The sequence below is a fragment of the Cricetulus griseus genome, chromosome 5 (genome assembly GCF_003668045.3).
Source record: "Cricetulus griseus strain 17A/GY chromosome 5, alternate assembly CriGri-PICRH-1.0, whole genome shotgun sequence".
Classification (NCBI taxonomy): domain Eukaryota; kingdom Metazoa; phylum Chordata; class Mammalia; order Rodentia; family Cricetidae; genus Cricetulus; species Cricetulus griseus.
This window is the reverse complement of record NC_048598.1, coordinates 89,576,992-89,601,475: the sequence shown is the minus strand read 5'-3', so window position 1 is coordinate 89,601,475 and position 24,484 is coordinate 89,576,992. Positions and strand designations below refer to the sequence as shown.

General features: G+C 43.5%; 2 protein-coding genes across 6 annotated transcripts in view; one reads left to right on the top strand and one right to left on the bottom strand.

Annotated features, from left to right (window-relative positions):
* Positions 1-1,357, top strand: part of Fbxo11 (F-box protein 11) — a 71,883-nt gene extending 70,526 nt beyond the window's left edge. For both annotated transcript variants that reach the window (XM_027417998.2, XM_027417997.2), the window contains exons 22-23: positions 299-397; positions 479-1,357. In XM_027417998.2, the coding sequence (XP_027273799.1) occupies positions 299-397; positions 479-608 (229 nt within the window). In that variant the 3' untranslated portion in view covers positions 609-1,357. The remainder of the gene's footprint in view (positions 1-298; positions 398-478) is intronic.
* Positions 1,358-1,796: 439 nt separating this feature from the next.
* On the bottom strand, positions 1,797-24,452 carry Msh6 (mutS homolog 6). 4 transcript variants are annotated; one of them, XM_035445599.1, is made up of 11 exons: positions 24,230-24,452; positions 24,045-24,080; positions 13,644-13,846; positions 9,752-9,921; positions 6,135-8,673; positions 4,341-4,609; positions 3,450-3,567; positions 3,147-3,236; positions 2,342-2,496; positions 2,061-2,260; positions 1,797-1,965 (listed from the first exon to the last, which is right to left on the bottom strand). In XM_035445599.1, exons 3-11 carry the CDS (start codon positions 13,801-13,803, stop codon positions 1,884-1,886), a joined length of 3,783 nt encoding a protein of 1,260 aa, XP_035301490.1. In that variant the 5' UTR covers positions 13,804-13,846; positions 24,045-24,080; positions 24,230-24,452; the 3' UTR covers positions 1,797-1,883. The 4 variants fall into 4 exon arrangements, with proteins under 4 accessions (XP_035301490.1, XP_035301491.1, XP_027273796.1 ...); XM_035445600.1 differs by having other exon boundaries at positions 13,644-13,843; XM_027417995.1 differs by having other exon boundaries at positions 24,045-24,391.
* Positions 24,453-24,484: the final 32 nt, after the last annotated feature.

The following is a 24,484-nucleotide window of genomic DNA, read 5'->3' as shown; positions in this document are numbered from 1 at the left end:
GGATGCATTACTGTTAACTGATGTCATTTATTAAGTTACAGACCAGGCTGGCCTTGAACTCACAGAAGTCAACCTGTCTCTCCTTCTCAAGTGCCTGTTTGTTTTGAAAAACAGTAACATTCCCACTATTACTTACAGCTCAGGTGGTTAAACTTTCCTAAGACACACCATATTAGTTTCCTTTCAGTCTAGACTCTAGCCAGCTACCAAAATTCAGTTAAAGGCTGGCCATAGAGTAATAAAAATGCATGGTTTTAAATTCTTGTCAAGTTCAATAATACAATGTTTTGGTTTTTAGATGTCATACTTGTAACACCACAGATCGAAATGCCATATGTGTGAACTGCATTAAGAAGTGCCATCAGGGACATGATGTAGAATTTATTAGACATGACAGGTATGTAGAATACTTGTTGCTTTATTGCCCACAATCACTTCCCTGTGCTTCACTAATTTTCGGGTTTTCATTTTGCTTTAGGTTTTTCTGTGACTGTGGTGCTGGAACATTGTCCAATCCTTGTACATTAGCTGGTGAACCTACTCATGATACAGACACATTATATGACTCTGCTCCACCTATAGAATCTAATACGTTGCAGCACAACTGAATTCCTTCTCTAAAGAAAAAGTCCTGCCATTCTAACATCGTAACTTAAAACATTTTTGGAAGATTTAAAATCCTTGCCCATGCTACAGAAAGAGACTGTACTGAAAAGTGGATACACAAGGTCAGTTGACACTATGAAGCTCAAGCTACCAAAAAGAAAGTGGCAATATATTGACTCAGGATCTCCAAGCTGGGTGTTTTAGCATTACTGTGTAAAGACTTTTGAAGGGACAGAAGTGAAGAAAGTAAGCTGCAATTTTGTACAGATACCAACTTGTGAAAGAGCTGGTGTTTTTACAACTAACTAGCATTGAATGCAGTCCGACTTGCAGTAGTAATCTTCAATAGACAAGCAGCTTTGTTGCTGCCGTTATGGACATGGGTACCAATTGCTTTTGTAATATGGTAAAAATGTGAGCTAGCACTTCTGCATTGATTTTTTTTAACATGTATTCAGATTGAGAATATGATTTTAATGCTTTAATCTCATGTAGTTTGTTTTTAATTTCAAGCAAAAATCTTATTGTACTTGAATGTGCCCTGTTTTGTTAGCACACCTAGACTTGCTGTAACTGTACTCATGTCCCAGTATGTACGTTCTTTCTATGAAAGAGAAAAACACTAATCTTAAATTATATCCAGCAATGTTTCTGGTATCCTTTAAGAAAAGTTAAGACTATTATTTCCTTCCCTCTCCTGTGCAGCATTCAAAAAAAAAAAAAAACAAAAAAAAAAACAAAAAAAAAAAAACTTCACCCCTAGAAAACAGTTGAGTGTTTTAATGAGACTTCCTAGGAAGGGATGCACTGTAAAACAAAAGTATTCTTGTATCTCAGTTTTGTGAAAGGTAAAAACTACTATGTTTTAAAGTTCACTTTAGAAAGTCTCTTCAAAACAGGCCTGTATTTGAATTCTGTTCATAGTTTTTATTTGAACAGTTTAGACAAAATGGCTGGAAATTAAAGCAATTTCCTGCATTATGCTGAGACCAGTATATCTACAGCCCTAAACAGTTTCATAGCGCCCCCCATTTATGTGTATTGGTGACAGTGGGTATAAACAGCCTGAAAGTGTATGCATGTACCATAACATCTAGACTTAATATATTGTGGAGTATTCAATAACCATTATGTAGAAGGTAGATGAGAATTAAAAGGGTTTAATTTCCTAGAAAGAAAATGGAAAATGGTCATTTTTAAAAAATAAAGTTTATTAGATCATAATGTTGTCTGAATTTACCACCTTTGTCAAAAGTCAGCTTAGCTTCCAATGTAGTCTACAAGTCCTTAATCAGAGCCAAAAGCCTGTGGACAGCTTCAGCATCTACAGTCGGCCTGTCACTAGCCAGACAAACTTCCCTTTAAAAAAAAAAAAAAAATTATTTCATTTTGTCTCTGTACCAGCCTTCCAACTCTTTATAAAATTTTTATTCTCTTTATCTAGAAATAATTACCGAAATAATCGTAATGACTGATTCATCTTCTCAAACTCCCTTGCTTTTCTGTGTCCCTTTCGAATGACCTCCTCTGGAAGATTAGCCAGCCTTGCTGCATTGAAGCCGTAGCTCTTGGGACAAGCTCCCTGAATGAACTTGTAGAGGAAGGTGATAGTCTCCTGGCTGGGGTCCTCGCACTCATTCTCTACCATGCAAGCCTTCAAAAGAGAGAAATTGTTTTATTATAGCTCTATGATTTATGTGCTGCCAATAAACAATGCCCAATTAATTCCACATACCATATGTCCTAGGCGCACAGAAACATTTTTAGAATAGTCTTCTACTAATGAATGATAGTGTGTAGAAAACAATGTTCGACACTTTATGGTTTCAGCAAGTTCTTTGACAACTGCACTGGCTATCGCTGTCCCATCGAAAGTTGCAGTTCCTCTTCCTGTGAAAGTGAAATGTACTGTACATTAAGAGGTGCACACCTTATGACAGGGGTGCCAGGAGCAGGGACAACAGAGATCCTCCATCTCAAATGACAAACTCAGCAGTCCCAGACAGCAAGTCCCCAGTATGAAGGGAGTTGACTGACAAATACAAGACACATGGTTCAAGCCACACAATTTGATTTTACAAATTTAGAGCTCACAGTCTTGATAACCCAGCTATCTCGGGAGTTCAAGGCCAATCTGAACAACTTAGTAAGAGGCCCTGTCAAAAATTACCCAGTAGGCATTTTCGACTAAGCCTACGTATGTGTATGTGTAGACAAAACACAACCCACATACTTGGACTCGATTATTTTAACCTTTTAACCTTTTATAAGTGTGTGTATGAAGTGCTCAAGAAGCCAGATACCCCTGGAACTGGAATAAACATGCAATTGTGAGCTGCCCAGTGCGGGTGCTAGAACTGAACTCTGTACCTAAAGAACAACATGTGCCCTTAATACAGGAGACTCAGGTTCAGCCCCAGTACTGCCAGAAGAGATAAAAGCATACAGTCAGTCATAGTAGCTAACTTCCTGGGAGTGGATCTTTAGAAATAATTTCTATATGTTTTCAAGATGGCGTTCAAACAAAAACTGCTTCTTACCTAATTCATCCACAAGCACCAAAGAATGTGCTGTTGCGTGCCTAAGTATGCTAGCAGTTTCGCTCAACTCAACAAAAAATGTACTTTCACCTATAAAAAAAGGAAACAGGACTGTGTTAACAGCAGATTGTATCTTGTATGAATAGGACAAGCAAGACGTGAAACTACATAATTTGTAAATTGTAATATTTTTTAAAGTTTGAGTTTTACATAATGCCAAGCTTAATACAAGAGGCAGCTGTTTTTTATCACTGCCAACTGAATTGTAAAAGCCTTAGGGGTGAAGGAGAAAGAACTACTCACCTGACATTATCCTATCTGAGGCACCAAGTCTGGTAAACACCCTATCTACCGGCGTGAGCCGACATTCTTCAGCAGGTACATAACAACCCAGCTGGGCCATTACAGCCAACAGACCAGCCTGTGAAGGTGGGAGGAAAGGGATGTTCTGACTGGCATTAAAAGAAGCTATACACAGTACACATTTGACTCAAGAATTCTTGGGCAGGGCCAGGCAGTGGTGGCGCACACCTTTAATCCCAGCACTTAGGAGGCAGAGGCAGGTAGATCTCTGTGAGTCTGAGACCAGCCTGGTCTCCAAGAGTTAGTTCCTGGGCAGCCTCCAAAGCCACAGAGAAACCCTGCCTCGAAACACCCCTCCCCCCCACACACACCCCCCAAAAATAAGTATTCTTAGGTAGGACTCTAGTAAAGCCTAACAAATACTTTGGACCAGAAGCGCCTTAAAACTAAAACTGACTGCCTTAGAACCAACCCTGGATACATAACCCCTATACTTGTCATGTTCTTTTAAAGTTGAAAAATACATGTGATACAACTGCTTCTGTTAGCAAATTAGATACCAATGATGTAATATGTGCCTATTCTCTCTTTATAGCCTTTAAAGGTCAATTTTAGCTCTGTGGCTGGCTAAGTGTAGTAAGTAATTAGATGAGACAAGTATGTCAAAATGGCTACTTTGTTTCCTCTAATACCTGGGGGAGGAGGACAGTACAGCCAGAGATATAACAGTGAGTTTTCTACCACCAGAGCATTACCGCCTTCACATTAGCTAAGAGGCATCTGACTGATGAGATAAATGCATGACTGTGCTTTCTGGAAAATGGACTACAGTACGTTTGCCCCTCACCTTACAATCACTTTCCAAGTAATAGGATATGAAGGATAAGTTACCTGTCTTATGAGTGTAGATTTGCCCCCCATATTTGGTCCAGTAACAAGCACACAATAAGCTTTGCCATTTTCTTCTCCCTCTTCCTCACAGCCTATTAGAATGTCATTAGGAATAAAATCATCTCCAAAAAAAGTCTTTGTAACGCAGGGATGTCGTGAGCCTTTAAGCTCTAGGAAGGGGTGTGTATCTTCTCCTGGTAACAGAATTACTGGCCGACACATAGGACCATCTCCTCCTTGACTATAGTTAGCCAGGCACAGTAAGACATCTGTCAAAAGAAGATAAAAGTGAAGCATCATTTTGTTAAATTTCTCGCTGGGTATACTGTCATACCCACTACAAAGGACTTGTTCCAGCTTCTACAAAATAGCTTTTAAAAATGGGCCAGCGAGATGATGGTTCAGCAGGCCAAAGGTGCTTGCCACCAAGCCCAGTAACATAAATTCAATCTGTAGGATCGGCATGGTAGAAGGAGAGCTAATTCCCACTAAACTGTCCTCTTAATCTCCACTGGAACTGTCACATGCCCAACCCCCTAACATACACACAAGCATTATACTCAGTAAAGGCAATATGCTCCATTTTGTCCTAAAATGCTCTGAACTGCCAGGCATGGTACTGAACTTTTAATCCCAACACTTGTCTCAAAACAACAAAGACCGTTACTGAAGTTTCCATCTCAGCACCTCTCTCGGCTCTCTCCTCTCCTCCACATCTCCATGTGGGTAAAGGTGCTTGTATGCTCAGAGATGTTAATACCTGAGGTGACAGGGCCTTACAGCTAGTGCCGGGGAACAGCTAGAGAGCCAGACAGATGGACCAATTTACAGTCTATGTGCTTCGAAAGGTTTTACTGTTCCATTTGATAATTGTGTTCAGATGAGGGGTTGTGTGTTACGATCTCAGTGTCGTACCTTGGGTTTCCATATTTAAAAAAAAAAAAAAAAAAAAAAAAACTGATGCCCAAATGGTTCCAGATACACTAGCCCTGATATTTTAAGATTATCAAATTATAAACACACAAATCAGGGCATGATGTCATAGAAGGGCTAGAGGTACAGATCACACAAAGCCTAGGACCATTCCCAGTCCTCTGCCCTCTAAAATTTCCATGCAAATTTGATTCAAGGAAATACAAAAGATCCACAAATAAAACGAAATTTACCTCTATCTCTACTTTAAAAACAACAACAAAAAACCTCAATTACAAAAGCAATTTGGGCCCAAGAGTTGGCTCACTGGCAGTGTTTGCCCAACCATACACAGGCTCTAGTTTTGATCCATGGCAAATTAAACTATGAAAGCCAGAGAACAGTGCCTTACTCCTGTAAGTAATCCTAGTAGGTGGAGAGCTGAGGCAGGTGGATTGCCAAAGAGTTCAAGGTAAGCTTGGGCTAGAGAGTCTAACAAAAAAGAAAATGGTCTAGTACCAATAAGCATTTGTAAAATGGCTCACACCTTTAATCCCAGCACTTGGGAGACAAGAGGTAGGGGGATCCCTGTTGAGTTTTAGACTAGCCTGGTCTACAGAGCGAGTTCCAGGACAGGCTTCAAAGCTACAGAGAAACCCTGTCTTGAAAAACCAAAAATCTTTCCTCAATAATTCCAAGAATGGAGGGGGGAAATGTCGTAAGGCTATTAATGGCTAAAATCCAAGTTTCAGATACTCAGTTGCTTTCTTCAATGTAGTCAGTTTGACCCAAGACAAGCATGTATGCATACATGTCAATATACATACCCATGTTCAGAGAACAAAGCATAGGGAACAGGTGCAGGGTTATTTAAAGCCTTACCCAACACTGCAATGCACTCTATAGCAGACTGCCAGTCCTTGTAATTTTTAGCAAAGTTATAGAACAGCCGCCTCATGCAGTCTTTCAAAGACATGTCCCTACGTTCTTCAGCATTTATAAGATTAGATAATTTCTTCTCAATTGTTTTGGTCCAGTATCGTTTACAGCCCTTTTTAGTAGATTTTAATTCATATTCTTCCGGGAGGTTACGGGTAGCAAAATTCTCTGGGATCTCCAACTGGTACCGGTTCCTACCAATTCCCCAGTAGACTATGGTCCTGCAGCCAATGCGACTGCGCTGTTTATCCAAGTATTCTAGGAGGCTCTGTTCATTCTCTTTGATGTCAGCAAGTGCTTGGTCATAATCAGGATCAAAGCCCGCCTTGGGAGTGATGAGTCCTGTCTTCCGAGCCTTCTCATGGTCAAAAGCTGTATCCCATCGGTTCAGCTCTGCGCTCAGATCAGGAAAGCGCCCTTCAGGACTTTTTGTCTGTAGAGTAACAACCCGCCTGAGGGTTTTAGACTTAAAATCATCAGCGACACCCTCCATAAGCTCTATAATCTTACATACTACTTTGAATCCTTCTAGAGTAGACAGAAAATCAATGATCTTCTTTTTGCTGTATGTGGTTTCTTCATACATTATAGCCCTGCTGTCTGGGTGGTTCTGACTCTTCAGTGGAGATCCAATGTTATGGATCTTACTCAGTAGCCTCTCAAGATCTGGTAGCTTCTTTAGGAGGTCTGTGACTTCATTGACTTTGTCAGGCAAAGCCATCAGGTCTCCCACAGCATCTAAACGGTCACTAATAGCAGAGGGGCTACAGAGGGGAGCACAAAGCCACTGTTTTAGCAGCCGCTTGCCAAAGGGAGTATGGCAAGTATCAAGCCTCTCTAGCAGAGTCCCTTCAGTAGAACCATTTGTTCCATTCAGGAAAATCTCCAAATTGTTTAATGTCACTGCATCTAGCACCATTCGCTGACTGGCTGTAGTGAAGATCGCACCAGGTCTTACTGTTGTGACCTTGTCAGAATCCAAGGGAAAATATTCCTCAAAATTAGCCATTGATAGAAGCTCCTGGTCAATCAGGCATTTTTTGAGGTAGAAAACACAACCACCTAGAGCAGACAGGGCCAATTCACTCTTCTCCCCTGGTGTCAGGCCAATAGAATCCGACTCCGAGGTCATACTTTTAAGCACCCCAGGCAGCACTACACCACTGCCTTCTGACTTCCCACTAAAATACCCTTCTTCAAGAAGTGTTCTCAAAGTCTTAGTGGCATCCCAAAATTGAGAACCTGGTATCAGACCTTCCTGAAGACAAGAGGACAGTGAACCCTTTAGGACTGTTTTGGTTTCTGTTGAAAGATTTCCCTTCTCAAACAAAATTTGTACTGGAGGATAGTGTGCCACGAGTGTCCTAAATCTGGAACAATGGCGATCATCTGGAAACTGACCTATGAAAAACTTGCCCAGCGACGTGTCAACAAAGCACACACCATATACACGAGTGTGACCAGACGAATCTTCCTCCTTCTCTTTAAGGCTAAGAAGGTACCTACTGTTGCTCTCAGAGGGATCACCTTCCAGCACACCGTACGTCTGTGTGCCCTTGGTAATGATCCTGCAAACCTCCCTTCTCACCACTCTATCAAACTTAGACACATGGGCCATTTTCCGGCACCGTGCCTCCATCATTTCTGGAGTCTCCGTCTGTTCCACCCGTGCTACTTTATAGCCCTTCTGCACCAAGGAATCTGAAAATCGGCCGAATGCAATTTCCGGAAAACCAGAATGGGCCCAGTTGCCCTTCATGAATACTAGCCCCAGCTCATTGACTCCAATAACAGCATCCATGTGATACAATTCGTAAAACTTCCCCACCTTATAAAAAATGACAAGATCAAAGTTCTGAGACTTAATCTCCCACCACTTCCTCATCCCTGGAGTACAAGAGTTAAGGAAATCTTCAGGCACGTAGAGTGTAGAAGAATTAAAATCGGGGTGATCAGGCCGTCTCCTGTGCTCATCTCTTCTCTTTTCTGGCTTGAGCCAGTCTAAAGTTTCATGATACCAAACAGTGAGTCCACCGCTGTCATCGCCTCCTCCACTGACATGGGCCTGGGATTCAGAATTTGGAGAAGCAGAAAAAGCACTCAAGGTACTCTTGGTTTCTGAAGAAACCTGAGTCACTCGTTTGGTAGCTGAGGGTGTTTCCTTCCTTGAAGCTTTCTTTCTAAATGCACTGTGACCAGCCACTGTTCTCTTGCGCTTTGGAGCACCCTTGCCCAAGGTGCCCAGGCCTTCACTATCGCTGTCCCCAACTCCGCTGCTCATTTCGTCACTGCTTCCTTCTTGCTTAGTGTCTGGCTTGAATTCTACATCCGAGCCGTCAAGATCACTCTCAGAATCTATGACCCTTCGCTTTTTGACTTGCCGGCTGCTCCGCCGAGGCCCCTGCATCTTGGGCTGCAGCTCTTCTTCACTCTCACTCGGATTATCTTTTTCACTTTTATCAGACACATACGCTGCAGGCGCCTGCCAAAGAGGGAAGGTTTTTAAATAAAACAAAAAGCCCTAAGTCAATCTCTGTACCACAAAAGAAAAGGAAAACAACAACAAAAAAACCCAGACATTGTGACTCAGTCCCATAACCCCAGCACTCAGGAGGCTGAGGCGTAAAGATCACTGGAATATTGAAGCCATCGTGGGGCAGGGATGTAGCTCAGGTGACTAACATGCAAATTTCTGGGTTTGAACTCCAACAAGTCATACAGCGGGAATGTTGGCATACACCTGTAATTCCAGCATTGGGGGGAAGGGAGGGAGAATCACTAAAGGCATCCTCCCCTGCATGGGAGTTCAAGGGCAGCCTGGGATACACAGAGCCTGTCTCAAAGAAACAAAAACAATACTGCTGTGGAATCATACCCATATGCTGCAAATCACACACACCTTGAGAAAATGTTCTTTCTTAAAACTATTTCAGCTAGACTAACTTTAAACATAAACTGAACCTGATACTACACGTCTGTAATCCAACGTCTTGTGAGGTTGAGCCAGGAGTTCCAGGCTAGCCTGAGCAACTTGTTAGCACCCTGTCTCAAATTAAAAACTACAGCTTTTCTATGAAGCCTCTGGTGGGCTGAGTGGCAGAGCACCGGCCTGACATGTATGAGACCCTGGGTTCAATCCCCAGGACTGGGAGACAATATGTATAACAGTCTATAATCTCAATATTTGAAAGGCAGAAAGCAAGAAGATTGTAACTTCGACCAGCTTCAGCTACAAAGACTGTCTCAAAAAAGTGGGCAGGAACTTAGATAGTTGGAAATCTATCTAAGTAAGCTAACTTCCAATCCAGGGAAGTACAGGTATATGCATGTATAAGCACACTGGACAGTCACATCATTGTTTTTTGTTTTGTTTTGAGACAGGGTTTCTCTGTAGCTTTGGAGCCTATCCTGGCACTTGCTCTGTAGACCAGGCTGGCCTCGAACTCACAGAGATCCGCCTGCCTCTGCCTCCTGAGTGCTGGGATTAAAGGTGAGCGCATCACATACACATCACTTCTCCCCTTCTCCCCATCACCCCTTAAGAGAACAGAAGGCCTGACCTCTGTCTCTTCGTCCTCCTCCGGCTCTGAAGGCTCATCACACACTGCCAACTCAAGCCTCTTGACCTTGTCTTTATTTAAGGCTTCATCTGCACGTTGCATCGCTCTGAGTATTTCAGACTTTGAACTGTAGAAATGACCTCCCTTTTGGGCTTCCTTTGACTTTGAACCTAGAAATATACTTAGCAATGAAAACAAAGTGGTGGGATAGCTAGCCAAATTACAACATGAACAAGAATGGTTACAATCAGTTATAATTTGGGGGGGGGGGGCAGGGGAGGAGGGGAGGGAGAGAGAACTGGGATTGACATGTAAAACATTCTTGTTTCTAATTTAAATAAAAAAACCAATCATCAGTTACAATTTTTAATGCCCCACTTTTTCATATATTTAGGTCAAAAGCTTATTGGAAGGGATTTTCAGGGAAAAGCTAGCAATGAAACTGGAATCACCAATTTTACTTCTTTGAATTTACCCCGTTCAGTCATCGCAGGCCACTTACTTAAGTCTCTCTTCCAATGTCTCAGAATCATGGGCCAAGGTATGACAACCCTCGGAGTGGTTGGGTTAGGGACTCTTTCTAAAATTATCCCAAAGACAGATGAGATTTATTTAAATAAGTAACTGGATAGCCAGGCTGGAATGTGACTCAATTGGTAGAGTCCGTGCCTAGCACATATGAGGGAGGCCCTGGGCTGTATCCCCAGTGCCATTAACCCAGTAAACCAGAAGAGGTAATACTAGGGGTAATCTCTGGCTAGCCCTTGGGAGACAGACATCTGGAGAGTCAGGAGCTCAAGGCATGTTCAGCAGCAGAGCTGGAGCCCAGCTAAGGCTACATAAAACTCTGTCTCAGAAAAAAAAGAATCAATCTGCATTTCTTTAACAAGGGGCCTACCGTTTAGTTTTTCCTCCATTCAAAGACCTCTGCTTTAAAATAAAACTGTTTCGGGGCGTTGGTGGCACACGCCTTTAATCCCAGCACTCGGGAGGCAGAGGCAGGCAGATCTCTGTGAGTTCGAGACCAGCCTGGTCTACAAGAGCTAGTTCCAGGACAGCCTCCAAAGCCACAGAGAACCCTGTCTCGAAAGAAAACATAAATAAATAAATAAAGTAAAATAAAACTCTTAACATTTATTTCGTGGGAGTGGGAATGTAATGCGGTGGTTGAATGTTGGCCTATCATGGATCTGAGGCTCAATCCCTAGAACCTGGTTTTCATCATTATTGTGAGAACACTTCCATCTAGTCAACCAAAACTTAGCATGACCAATTTAACAATTAGTTTTCTAAGAGACATTCACTAAAACAGAAGTGGATCTGATCTGTTCTGCTGAAATAGAACCATGGCTGGAAAAGAAAGCCAAATGTCTAAATTAACGCATCCAAGAATTCTATCATCTTCTGTCTGCATATGGAAACAGGACAGCCTAACCTTCGGTGGTCCTAACAACTTTTATGGACCATCTAAGACAAACTGAAGGTACAACTTACCCTTTCCCTAAAGATCAAAAGTTATAACCTGCAACAAGAGTTATCAGCTGGGCCGGGCGGTGGTGCCGTTAATCCCAGCACTCGGGAGGCAGAGGCAGGCGGATCTCTGTGAGTTCAAGGCCAGCCTAGTCTACAGAGTTCCAGGACAACCAAACCCTTTCTCAACCCCCTCCCCCCCCCAAAAAAAAAGATCAGCTGGACAGTGAGTCCAAACTTTCCCCAAAATGCCCACTGTAGCTTCACTACACATCACGCCACAGCCTCATAGACAGACACCTGACTCAGTAACTACAAAAAAGAATTTGAACAAGAGGCCTCTCCACCCATGCTCTTGGCTATTATATTAAAACATGTATCAACTTTAAAAAAAAAAAAAAGAAAAGAAAGAAACTAGGTGCTTTCTGGGACCTAACCTACTGGTGGGATTGTAATTGAAGCTCAAAGAGAAACTAAAGGAGGACGGCTTCAAATTCAAAGTAAACAGGTTGTGGTGGCACACACCTTTAATCCCAGCATAGAGAAGCTGAGGCAGGGAGATGTCCGTTGGAGTCCAGACTGGTCTACACAGTAAGTTTCAGAGCAGCCAGGTCTACATACATGAAGAGACCTTGTCTCAGAAACAAAACCAAATTCAAAGACAGCCTAGGATACAAAGTGAACTGAAGGTAGCCTGTACGATTTAGTCTCAAAAAGTAAACAAGTCCCACCACTACCTTAATCCCAGCCTAGTTAACATAACAATATCCAGGACAACCAGGCCTATATTTTCCCCAGCACTTGAAGGAAAAAAATAAGGCCTTATACTTGTGCACATTTTGGGCAAGGGCTCTATCACCAAAATATATACCCTCAGCCCAACAAAGAGGAATCTTAAAGAACAAAGGATAGAATTTAAAAGACCAAGACACAACATTTCATACACAAACACACACAAAACAAAACAAAAAAACCAGCATAAACTTTCCTGATCTCTTATTTTGCCCAGGCAGTTTTAGAATATTAAAATTAATCCTAAATAACTCATTTATCATCTGCTGCCTGCCGTAAGAAGTCATTTTATGGGGCTGGAAAGATGGCTCAGCAGTTAAGAGCACTGACCTCTTTTTTTTTTTTTTTTTGGTTTTTGAGACAGGATTTCTCTGTGTAGCTTTGGAGCCTATCCTGGCACTCTCTCTGGAGACCAGGCTGGCCTCGAACTTACAGAGATCCGCCTGCCTGTGCCTCCTGAGGCTGGGATTAAAGGCGTGTGCCACCAACACCAGGCCTGCACTGACCTCTTCTGGAGGTTCTGAGTTCAATTCCCAGCAACCATACAGTGGCTCACAGCCATCTGTAATGAGATCTGGTGCCCTCTTCTGGCCTGCAGGGATATTTGCAGGCAGAATGCTATATATCTTTAAAAAGTCATTTTGTAAGTCATTTAATATATGAGTAACCGTATCATTCAGCAAGATTATACAGCAGGTAAGTAAAAGAATAGAATCAACTTCCTGGTTCTCTTTCCATTCCGACATGGTGCTTTTCAGTGAACCTATCTTTTGCAGGACAAACATACTAACAAAAGGCATGGTTCTTAAGAGTTCTGAATTTTGGTCAGGTGTTGGTGGTACACGCCCTTATTCCCAGCACTCAGGAGGCAGAAGCAGATGGATCACTGTGAGTTCAAGGCCAACCTGGTCTACAGAGTTCCAGGACAGCCTCCAAAGCTACAGAGAAACCCTGTCTCGAAAAACCAAAAAAAAAAAAAAAAAAAAGAAAAAGAAAGAAAGAAAGAAAGAAAGAAAGAAAGAAAGAAAGAAAGAAAAAGTCTGAGAAACTCACGAAGTTGTAACCCATACCAGAGTTCTATGTACTAGCATGGGATGTCTGGGAATAAAGGATGGGGACTTGTTCACAGGCAATGTACAGTGTATTGTATCCTGCAATTATACTGTGTGAGGTTAAATATGCAGTAAATAAAGCTGGGCTTATAGAGTTCTGGTGTGAAACACAATTCGAATATACTCAATACGTTATAATTTTGGAGGCCATGTGGTATGCATCTCTGTCATGGAGAATGTCACTGATCCATGGTATTATCCTGCTTACACTACCTACTTATCCCTTCAAAAATAGAGCTAGTCTAACTTCTTACACTTCTCATGTCTGTTTCATAGTTCAATTAACTAACTCCGATCAAGAGACAAAATTTCCCTTGCAGAGCTTTAATTGTCATTCAAAAGACAAAAATAAAAGTTGTATACAAAATGAAGTCGCTAAAACCAGCTGCAAACAGTCTCTTTATCATGCCATATCAGAAACTATTTCTGCAATTTGCTCAGGAAACCCCCCCAATACACAATTTCACTGTATAATGGAGAATCAGTCTCTCCTCTCCCACTCACCCTGTATCTCTTACCTGTATACGGCTTTAACAGCCTTTTGCTAACCCAGCCCCTTGTTGGACTGTCATCAAAAAACTGGACATGAACACGGACCGATTTCCCTTTCTTCCGGATGAATGTTCCATCAAAGGGATGATTATAAACCAGGCAAGGCCACCAAGGGTAACCTTCCATCTTAGCCCAAACCAAATCACCTGGTGAGAAGTCACAAGAACTGCTGCCAAAAAGAAATATAGAATTTGGTTAATATTTGTCTACCTTAACGTCAAAGGTTTTAATAACCCACAAATAAGCACTTTTAAGGAAGCTCTCATTAAGACTTGTTTAGAAACTTCTGGCAAGTTAGAAGGTTTTAGTAACTTTAATAAAGCAAGCAAGCTAATACAGCGCTTATCTAACAATTATGACAACTGATAAACTGGTACTATATAAGCAACTGTTTCTCAGAAGTTAAAATGATGGCAAAATTCAGACAGTATCCTGTCAGTCACAGAAGACTTAGTGTCATACGTATACTGCACAGCAGAAAATTAATCCATAAAACCTGAAGATGAATGATTATCAGCTTGATAATGACATCATCAAATTCATTCAAGTTAGCCTAGATTGTTCCAGCTAGGCTATGTACTTTCAACATTCCAAAAGCTGCTTCCCCTTACCAAACCAGTCTCGTCAATAAGTGCCTGATGAGAAAGAGAGAGACAGAAAGACAGACAGACAGACAGACAGACACAGAGACAGACACAGAGAAAATAGAGAATACACATGCCTATAGGATTTTTTTTTCCCCCAAAGGTTCATCCTTCACAAAACTTGATTTGGCTCTTGTCTGAGGAAAGGAAGAGATAGAAAAAAAAAAGAAAGGAAAAAAAAAATAACAGATCATATTGCCAGAGGCCATTAAGAATATTCAGCAGATGACAGCTAATACTCAACAGGTTGATCCATCAATGAAGAACTCTTTGACAGGGAGCAAGACCATGGGGTTACTGACTGTGGGAACTGCTTGTTACTGCCTGTAACTTTGTCATGTGTCGTCACAATGCCTCTCTAAAAAGAACAGCTGTTGGGATCTTTTCATGTCCCATTAGTGGTGTGTTTTACACTTTGGGAGCATAACTATCTGTGACTTGACAGGATGACTGTGTGATCTTGGTGAATAAAATATACTTTCTTAGCCGGGTCTTTATTCCAAGACTTTGTGACAATTACAGACCTCAGAGAAAATCCAAAATAAGACAGTTGCCCTGGAGATGAATTGCTCAAGGACAAGGTTCCAAGTGTCTCCTGCTGTACCAAGGTCAGACATGAAAACTTTAGTGCCAAGTTTTTCACTTCCAAAAAGCCTGGCAGGTAACATAAAAGACTGGACTTTCTGCATACTCCTAACCTCACTTTTATACTACAAGCCAACTGTTTACTGCTTAGGTCCTAAATTTCAAGGTCACACTCCATGATGTCTCAGGCTATGTGCAGAGAGGTCATGCCTGCCGTCTGCTCTGCCAAGTGTTGCCATGGTTACTCAGTTCCAGCCAGTCAGTGCCATTCTAAGCCTGAGAGAAAGCATATGATTCCTTGTGTATCAGAATGGCTCTGTTTCTTATTGTTTACTCAAGAGATGCCATGTGATCCTGAAGAAGTAACTTATGTATTATCTAGAGTTTTTCTGAAGGGAGAAGAGGGTTTTTCAAGAGACGGTAATAATAAAGCTTCAGAAGGGGCGAGTCCTTTCCTAACCACCCTCAGACAGGTGGATAAGGAGTCTTCTAAGTCCTGCTACTCTGCTGGCATTTTTTTGTTACCCTGGAGCAGTTCTGGGAGCTAGTCTCCCAGGCTGTGGCACCACACAAGAACCCCCCCCCCCCGCCGCCGCCACCATGACAGAAAGACCACTAACAGCAACTCCTGCCCAAGAACACTTAACAGCAATGTTCTCTAGGCCCACTTAAAAGGTCCTCAGCACCTACAATCTTAAAATAAGCACACTACTAAAATAAGAACACTTTAGACATTCCAGAGTATTCAGTTGAAATCAACTGACTTAGACCCAATCGTGAAATAGTACTTCTTCAAAACACATCAATATTCCCAACTAGGCCTGTAATCCTAGCACATAAATAAGGCTGAAGCAGGAGGAGCTCAGTGATTTTAAGGCCATCCTGGATTCCAAGACCTGTCTCAAAATGTGTCTGTGTGCACACAAGCACACGTTTATTTAGGAAACATGGGTCAATGGTACAACTCTTGCCTACCATACACACAGCTATGGGTTCCATCCCAGCACTCAAAGGGTCAAAACACACTTTTAAAATACAATAGTGAGGGGCTGGAGAGATGGCTCAGAGGTTAAGAGCACTGACTGCTCTTCCAGAGGTCCTGAGTTCAATTCCCAGCAACCACATGGTGGCTCACAACCATCCGTTATGAGATCTGGTACCCTCTTCTGGTGTGCAGATATACATAGAAGCAGAATGTTGTATACATAATAAATAAATAAATAAAATCTTAAAAAAAATACAATAGTGAGAGAGAATGAGCATTACCTTATACTGTATCTTTAGAAGGACTGACTCTCAATTTCATTCTGTTGTTGTTTTTCTGTGTAGCTCTGGTCTTGAACTCGAGATCCTCCTGCCTCTGCCTCCTAAGTGCTGGGACTAAAGTGCACAACGAGTGCCTGACTCACTTCAGACTCTACAGTGACCAGGCTCACCACATAGTCATCACTAAGAAGCTGTACCAGCACAATTCAAACAGATAACTGTTTCCTAACCTGACTTGGCCCAGCAAGTCTTCCTTCAGTGACACATTCCCAAGGGGAGGAACCAGGGGATCAAAAAAACGAAAGTTAGGAAAATTGGCATCAGGAGGTCTTGCTTAATAAGCTGTGTCTTAATACCAAGCAAGTTTATTAAATACAGCATCTACTACACAGCTTGGAGGGGGGAAATGGATGAAGTTGGCAGGAAGCTAATCAAGCAGTGTTTTATGAAAAGGGAATACATGGTATCTCAAGTGCACCACGCTGCTTTTCGACTGAACACCATAGCCCTTGGTGGCCAGGGTGTGTATGGGGGGAGGGAGGTGTTCCCAGCATCCTGAAATTTCCCCAAAGCCCTGTTCCAGGCTATTACTGGCCTCCCCAACCACAAACCAGGTTTTAAACAAGCACTAGTAAGTTCCCTCTCCATCTGATTATCAGGGCCTCAGGGAAGGGCTCAGCTGTCCTCAACACTAACCCTAGGGCAGAGCAGGGGCTGATCTTCAATCTCATCAGGCCTTCCTTCAGTAAAGCAATTTAGCCACTGGAAAGCTGAGTTCTCTAAAATCTTTCCCTTTTTTTTTTTTTTTTTCCTTAAATTTAGTTTTCATTGGGCTGGGCATTGGTGGCGTACCCCTTTTTTTTTTTTTTTTTAAGTTTTTATCTATTTATTATGTATACAACATTCTGCTTCCATGTACATCTGCACACCAGAAGAGGGCACCAGATCTCATAACAGATGGTTGTGAACCACCATGTGGTTGCTGGGAATTGAACTCAGGACCTCTGGAAGAGCAGTCAGTGCTCTTAACCTCTGAGCCATCTCTCCAGCCCCTTGGTGGCACACACCTTTAAACCCAGCACTTGGGAGGCAGAGGTAGGCAGATCTCTGAGTTCGAGGCCAGCCTGGTCTACAAAAGCTAGTTCCAGGACAACCTCCAAAGCCACAGAGAACCCTGTCTCAAACAACAGTAACAAAAAAGAATGGCACAATAAAGCATACATTTGATATATGCAGTATCGGATTTTTTCTCAGTGTGTATGTGGGGAGGGGGGAAGGTGGTATGTAAGTGCTATGGCATGCATATGGAGGCGGAGGACAAATCTCCTTCCACCATGTAGGTTTCCGGGTTCAAGCACAGGTCTTCAGGCTCGGTAGCAGCAACTTTACCTGATAGCCACCTTTTTTGTTTTTTCAAGATGGAATTTCTCTTTAGCCCTGGCTAGAACTCACTCTATAGACCAGGCTGGCCTCAATCAGAGATCCACCCCCCTCTGCCTTCTGAGTGCTGGGATTAAAGGTATGCCCCCATCATCACCCAGCTCGGATCCTGCCACTCTCAATTTTTCTAATACTAAAAGCTTTGTGTGTTGAGTGCATGCATGTAATTATACTTACACAAGGGTGTGGGGACCAGGGGTCAGCCTCAGGTGTCATTTCTCCATTACCAGCCACCTTTCTGGTTCTGAGACAGAATCTCTCTTTGGCCTAGAACTTGCCAAATGGGCTAGGCTGGCTGACTTGCTAGCTAGCCTGCTAGCCCTGAGGCTCTGCCGCCCCAATGCCAAAGGCATATGTCACCAATCCCAGCTTATTTGTTAGGTGGTTTCTGTGAACTGAATTAAGATCTTCATAACTAAAAGGCAAGATCTTTACCATCCAACCTCCCCAGTCCCCACATGTACTTATTGTGCAATCTTGAAGACAGAAGCAGATCTTGAGTTCAAGGCCAGCCTGGACTACACAGAGACCCAGCATCAGAGCTAGAGTGATGGCTTGGCAAGTCAAGTACCTAGGTAAAGATGCCTCACAAGTTGTCTCAAACTCCACACACACCCCATAGCCATCTCCCAGAGCTGCACATAAATAGTGTAATTAGTTTTCAAAGAGTCCAGACATCCTGGTGTGGTAGCACACACCTTTAATCCCAGAGTGTGGGAGCCAGAGGCAGGTAGGTCTCTGAGTTCCAGGCCAGCCTGGTCCACAGAGTGAGTTCCAGTACAGCCAGGGCTACAGAGAAATCCTGTCTCCCAAAAGTCAAGACAGGCCTGAGGAGATAACTCAGGGTGAACACAGCTACAGCCAAGCTTGATGGCCTGGGCTCTATCCCCAGAACCCATGGGTGGAAGAGCCAACTCCCCCAAGTTGTTCTGACTTCTACAGCCTACTAGGGCACTCATATACTAACAGGTAATTTTTAAAAAAATAGAAATAATGGGGTTTAGAAGTTAAGAGCACTGGCTGCTGTTCCATAGGAACCAGGTTCAATTCCCTGAACACACATAGCAGCTCACAACTGTCTGTAACTCCAGTTCCAGAGGTCTGAGGTCCTTCTCTGGCCTCTCTCAGGTACCACAAATGCACATGGGTACACTACATACATATAGACAAACACACATATATACTTCTCTTATATTTAGCTGTTCCTGAATTGTGTCTTTTGTCAAAACAAAAGCAAAGGGTAAAATAAGAGAGCCAAAATTATCTCATCCTCTCCCCTGGTAACATACATTGGCCCCTCATGATTCCCAAAGTGAAATGATAGGATATTGGATGCCAGAAGTTTTTAAATTTTAAATAAGTTATCCTTTGAATTTGAAATTCAGTGAGGCAAAATAGTTAATAAATGCTAATAGTAAAAATAAATTCCAGGCACAGTGACAGACACTTGCAATCCTTAGTATTCAGATGGGGGGGTGTCAGAGATTCAAGCTCATCCTCCATTACACAGCAAGTTTTGAGACCAGCTTGTAATATATGAGAGTGTCTTAAATATTAGTTAGTGAGCGGGACATAAGGCTCAGAGATTAAAAAAGTACTGACTGTTCTCCCAGAAAACCTAGATTCAAATCTCAGCACCCAGATCACAGTTCCTGACAGTCTGTAACCCTTCTGCCCTCCCTCCAAAGGTACCAGACACACATATGGTGCACAGGCACACATGCAACACAACATCCAGAAACACAAAATAAGCTTTACTTTTACGATAGCCTTAATATGTAGCACTGGCCAGCCTAGAACTCTACAAAAATAAACCACCCTCCACCTCACAGTGCAAGGATTATTAAAGGATTATGTTACCCAGCCTTTAAAAAAAAATCCTTAACTTAGAATTAAATAAATCAATGTAAAAGTGAAACATTCACTCGAGATAGTTGCCAACAACCATGCTAATTAAGCCAATTAAGAGCACAAGAGTCGGAGCTGGAGAGATGGCTCAGCACTGACTGCTCTTCCAGAGGTCCTGAGTTCAATTCCCAGCAACCACATGGTGGCTCACAACCATCCGTTATGAGATCTGGTGCCCTCTTCTGGTGTGCAGATATACATGGAAGCAGAATGTTGTATACATAATAAATAAAATCTTGAAAAAATAAATAAAAATAAGAGTCGCCAGATGGTGGTGGCACATGCCTTTAATCCCAGCACTCGGAAGGCAGAGGCCGGCAAATCTCTGTGAGTTCAAGACCAGCCTGGTCTACAAGAGCTAGTTCTGCTGGGCAGTGGTGGCGCATGCCTTTAATTCCAGCACTTGGGAGGCAGAGGCAGGTGGATCTCTGTGAGTTCGAGGCCAGAGTGAGTGCCAGGATAGGCTCCAAAGCTACACAGAGAAACCAACCCTGTCTCGAAAAACCAAAATAATGAGTCCTTTAATAATGGCCAGACTAAGAGTAAGCTAATGCCTCCAAAATGTTTCTTGAGTGTAGCTCGGGGGTATAGCACTTTTAAAGGCAAAACCACAGTTACATTAGTGGGGTGGGGAGTGGAGTGTCTTTGTAACATCTGTCTTTTTGCACAACTTACAATTTTGTTTTATTCATGATTCTTATTTTAATTTTATGTTTTAGTTTGCACAAACATTAACTACTTTGGTTAATACATCTGGACAATGGTCAGGGTTGACAGTCCTGAAAGTGTTGCCAAGGTGGAAGTGGTTATTGCCGAGTGAGGCTGAAGTATTAGGCAGTGTTGTTTTTAACAAAATCTCAATGGTTCAATTTTACCAATAAAGACCCGGGAGCCAGATGCTGCGGTGAAAGCTGGCTAGCGTAGAGAGGCAGAGAGCAAGCACCCATCAAGTTCCCCGAAGACACCTTTCCTACACAGACTCCAACAACAAACCTCAAAATGAATGTCCCTCCCCATCTACTTCCTGTGCATCTCTCTATCCATCCTCCTGACTCCCTCTTACTCTCTATGGTTTATTCCTGTCAACTGGTTGCTTACTCAGTCTCTTGACCTGTGGTTGACTTTACTTGATCCTGTTTACAATATTCAAACAGGGCCAGGTTGGTGGAGCAAGTCTTTGATCCCAGCACTGGGGAGGCAGAGGCAGGCGGAGCTCTGTGAGTTCGAGGCCAGCCTGGTCTACAGAGCGAGTGCCAGGATAGGCTCCAAATCTACACAGAGAAACCCTGTCTCAAAAAAACAAAAACAAAACAAAAATTCAAACAGAAAGCTCTTGGATTAACACTGTGTGCTAGGACTGAGCCAGAACTAGAAACAGGTTTTTCCAGTAAATAATGCAATCTTGGGGTTCACAGTGTGATCATATATCCTGTAACAAGACAGACACAAAATGGTGTTACCGTAAATTCACTTCAAAAGCATTTTAACTAAAGTAAAAAATGACACGCTAAGGTGGCAGCTCAGTAGCAAAGCATTTCCCTAGGTAACATTTAGTGCATGTGGGTACCAACTACTGGTACCCATATGGGTGCCACCTCATCATCAACATTTTAACCTACTTTTTGAAAATAGAATACATTGATTGACCAAAGCTAACATCTACTTCTATAAATAGAAGCCAGACATAGTGGCACAGGCCAGTAATCCCTGCACTTGAGAGGGAAAAAAACAGAAGGATTAGGAGTTCGAAAGTCACTTGCAGCTATGTATTAAGTTTGAAGCCGGCTTGTCACAGAAACAAACGGGGTGGGGGGTGAGGGATGCATGTTTCGGAAACACAAGGAGTAGGACTGCTATTAAGGCCAATGTGATCTACAAAGCAAGACCCATCTCCAAAATATAAACTAAATTAGAGATACCATATAAATAAATGATGCAGACCAACCTCTATTATAGTGTTGGGCGGGGGCCGCTAAATGAAACTAAAAAGACCAGGGCATGCTTGTAATCCCAGCACTCAGGAGACTAAAGCAGGTGGGCAGCCCCAAGTTCAAGGATAGCCTGCTCTAGTGTGACCCTGTGTCAAAAACCAAGAAAACACATCAAAAACACCCACAAGTTAGGTCTGTAAATGTATTGAGTCTACAATATTTTTAATATTTTTCTGTGTATTTTTTAAGCCTAAAGAAGGAAAAAGAGGAAGCCAGAGAGATGGCTCCAGTGAGTTAAAAGCACTTAACAAGTACTATTTGCAGTACTACACTGGGCAGCTGACAACCACCTGTAACTTATGCCTCTGGCCTCAGTGGGCACCTGCATCCATATAAACATAGCAACACACATAAAAATATACATAATTAAAATGATTGTTTTGGCTTGGTTTTTCGAGACAGGGTTTCACTGTAGCTTTGGAGCCTGTTCTGGAAGTTGTAGACAAGGCTGTCCTTGATCCACCTGCCTCTGCCCCCAGTACTGGGATAAAAGGCGAGCCGCTGCCACCACCACCCAGCTAAAAATGTTTTTAAGTTAAATTAAAATTTATAATTTAAAAATTGGGATTGGAATGAGGAAAAGGGGTAAATGCTATATTTCAATTTAAAAAAAAAAAAAAAGGAGAGAAGACAGACAAAGCTGGCGTTATACCCTGAGCTGAGCAAGGCAAATCACCTTTAATCTCAGCACTCAGAATGTAGCGGATCTGAGTTCAAAATCACCCTGGTCTACAAAGACAGTCCCCTGACAGCCAAGGCTACAGAGTGAGACAGTCTCAAGACAAAAAGTAAGGCCAGAGAGGAATGACAGACACAGAAAGGAAAAGCCCATTTGCATTACAAGTAACTGACAAAGAACCTATAAACAAGCAAATTACCAACACTACAGCACAAAAGGAAATCCTAACAGCAAACTTGATGCTCCGTTTTATCTTCAGCTTCCATCCCTTGTCCAAATGTCTCTGGACCTATCCACCCCAAGTTTGGACCAGTTTACATTCTCCTGAAAGTTGTCCTCTGTCTGACCCCTTTCATTTTCCCGATTTACAGCTTCTCTTCCAGAAACCAGCTTTCGGAGCCAGGAGCCAGAACCCACTTGGATCTGGGTAGCTCCAACCTGTCCTTTTAGTTTACAGAACTGAAGAAGCCTAGCTTTAGCCACAGCGTCTCCTTCCTCCAACACACTAATACAGTCTACTTTGGGGTCAGTTTTTACTCGGGATACATTAATATTTACATAAAGTATCTTACAGTAAATAGTAAACACAACCTTTATTTTGGATGCCAAAAAAATCAATTCACAAACCAAGTAAATATTCATTCCTCACCAGATGCTAGCTTTTATGCTACTAGAGGCCACTACTTCTTTAGCAGGCTTTGGGATCACACCTAGCCAGGACCTTGAACACACTATAGCAAGGGCTCTGAGTTAGAACCTCCAAGCCAACACTATTCCAGTGGCATTTTCTGATCATTTCAATACACAAATTGCGGGCTGGACATGCAAGCTCAATGGTACACCATGCAAAGTCCTGTGCTTCAGGCCCAGTACCACAAAAACACCCTCACATACACAAAGAGACTACTTCTACAATTACAGCTAGACATGGAAAAATCCAACAATTCCTATAGGACACCTCGAACAGGCATCAGAGATCGCTGCGGAGAACTACTGGCTAGTGATCTGCTCTGATTTGTTTTTTTTCTTTTCTTATTTTTTTTTTTAAAGTTTCCATGTCATCACTGGCTTCAACAGCCACCATCCCATCATGTGTTTAAAGCACTAAAGGCCAGCTTTCCAAAAACTGTCTCTTAACTGCCTATATTAAGGACTGGCAAATTCACAAAGTACTAGGACAACCCCAGACCTGCCTCGCCAGCAAACTTTCTTACCCAGGGCGCTACACCCCAATACTTCGGAGCCCCACAAACTCCAAAAAACCCTCCTTTCCTCGCGTGCAATCCTGCGTTTAAAAACTACGTGGTCCCAAGCCGGGCGTTGGTGGAGCACGCCTTTAATCCCAGCACTTGAGAGGTAGAGGCAGGCGGATCTCTGTGGTATCCAGAGCAAGTGTCCTGATAGGCTCCAAAGCTACACAGAGAAACCCTGTCTCGAAAAATCAAAAATAAAAGAAAGAAAAAAACAACCTGCGTCCCAAACCGGAACACCTTTCCCACCTGTTAACAAACTTGCACCTGCCGCCCAAGTTTCCTGCCGTCTTCCCGGGTAGGCACCCTACAGGGATGTGCTCCCGCCCCGCCCCCTCTGGCCCCAGCCCGTAGCAGGACACACCCCCGCTCCTGGGGCTCCCCAACCCCGGCCAATGGGGGTGGGGGGGGTCTCGGCCGCAGAGCCTCCTGAGCCGCCCTATCCCACCCCAATGTAGGCACGCGACTCCAGCCTCCCCCGCAAGCCCCAGGCACGAGCCCCGCGCCTCCCGGGCAAGCCGCATCTCCTCCGGCCCGGCCATGCACAGCCTCCCCCTCCTTCCGGCCGCCCCGCGCGCCGCCTCAGCTCCCCGAAGCCAGCTACCTGTCCGGATCGGCCGGCGCGGCCGAGCTCCGCGGCCTCCCGTTGAGATTCTTCGCCTCGGGCGACGAGGCGGACACCGCCGCGGGCCGGGATTCGGATCCAGCCTCGCTCCAGGCCGCATCCCCGCCGCGGGAAGCGGAGGCCTCAGGGACGGCGGCGCCTTCACGGGAGGCCCGGGCCGCGGCCTTCTTGGTGTTCCCGAGCGCCGGAGACTTGGAGAAGAAGCTGTACAGGGTGCTTTGTCGCGACATGGTGAAGGAAGGATGGCGTGCCCGAGCGTTCCGCCACGGGGAGCGCCTGCAGGTACCGCCTCTGCCGCGCGGCAGCTGCTGGCGGGAAAGTCGGGGGGAGGTGCGTCCGGCCCGAGCGCCCGTAGCCCGGCAGCCAATCCGCGCGCGCCTCGGCCTGCGCGGGGGGCGGGGCCCCACCTCGGACGTGCC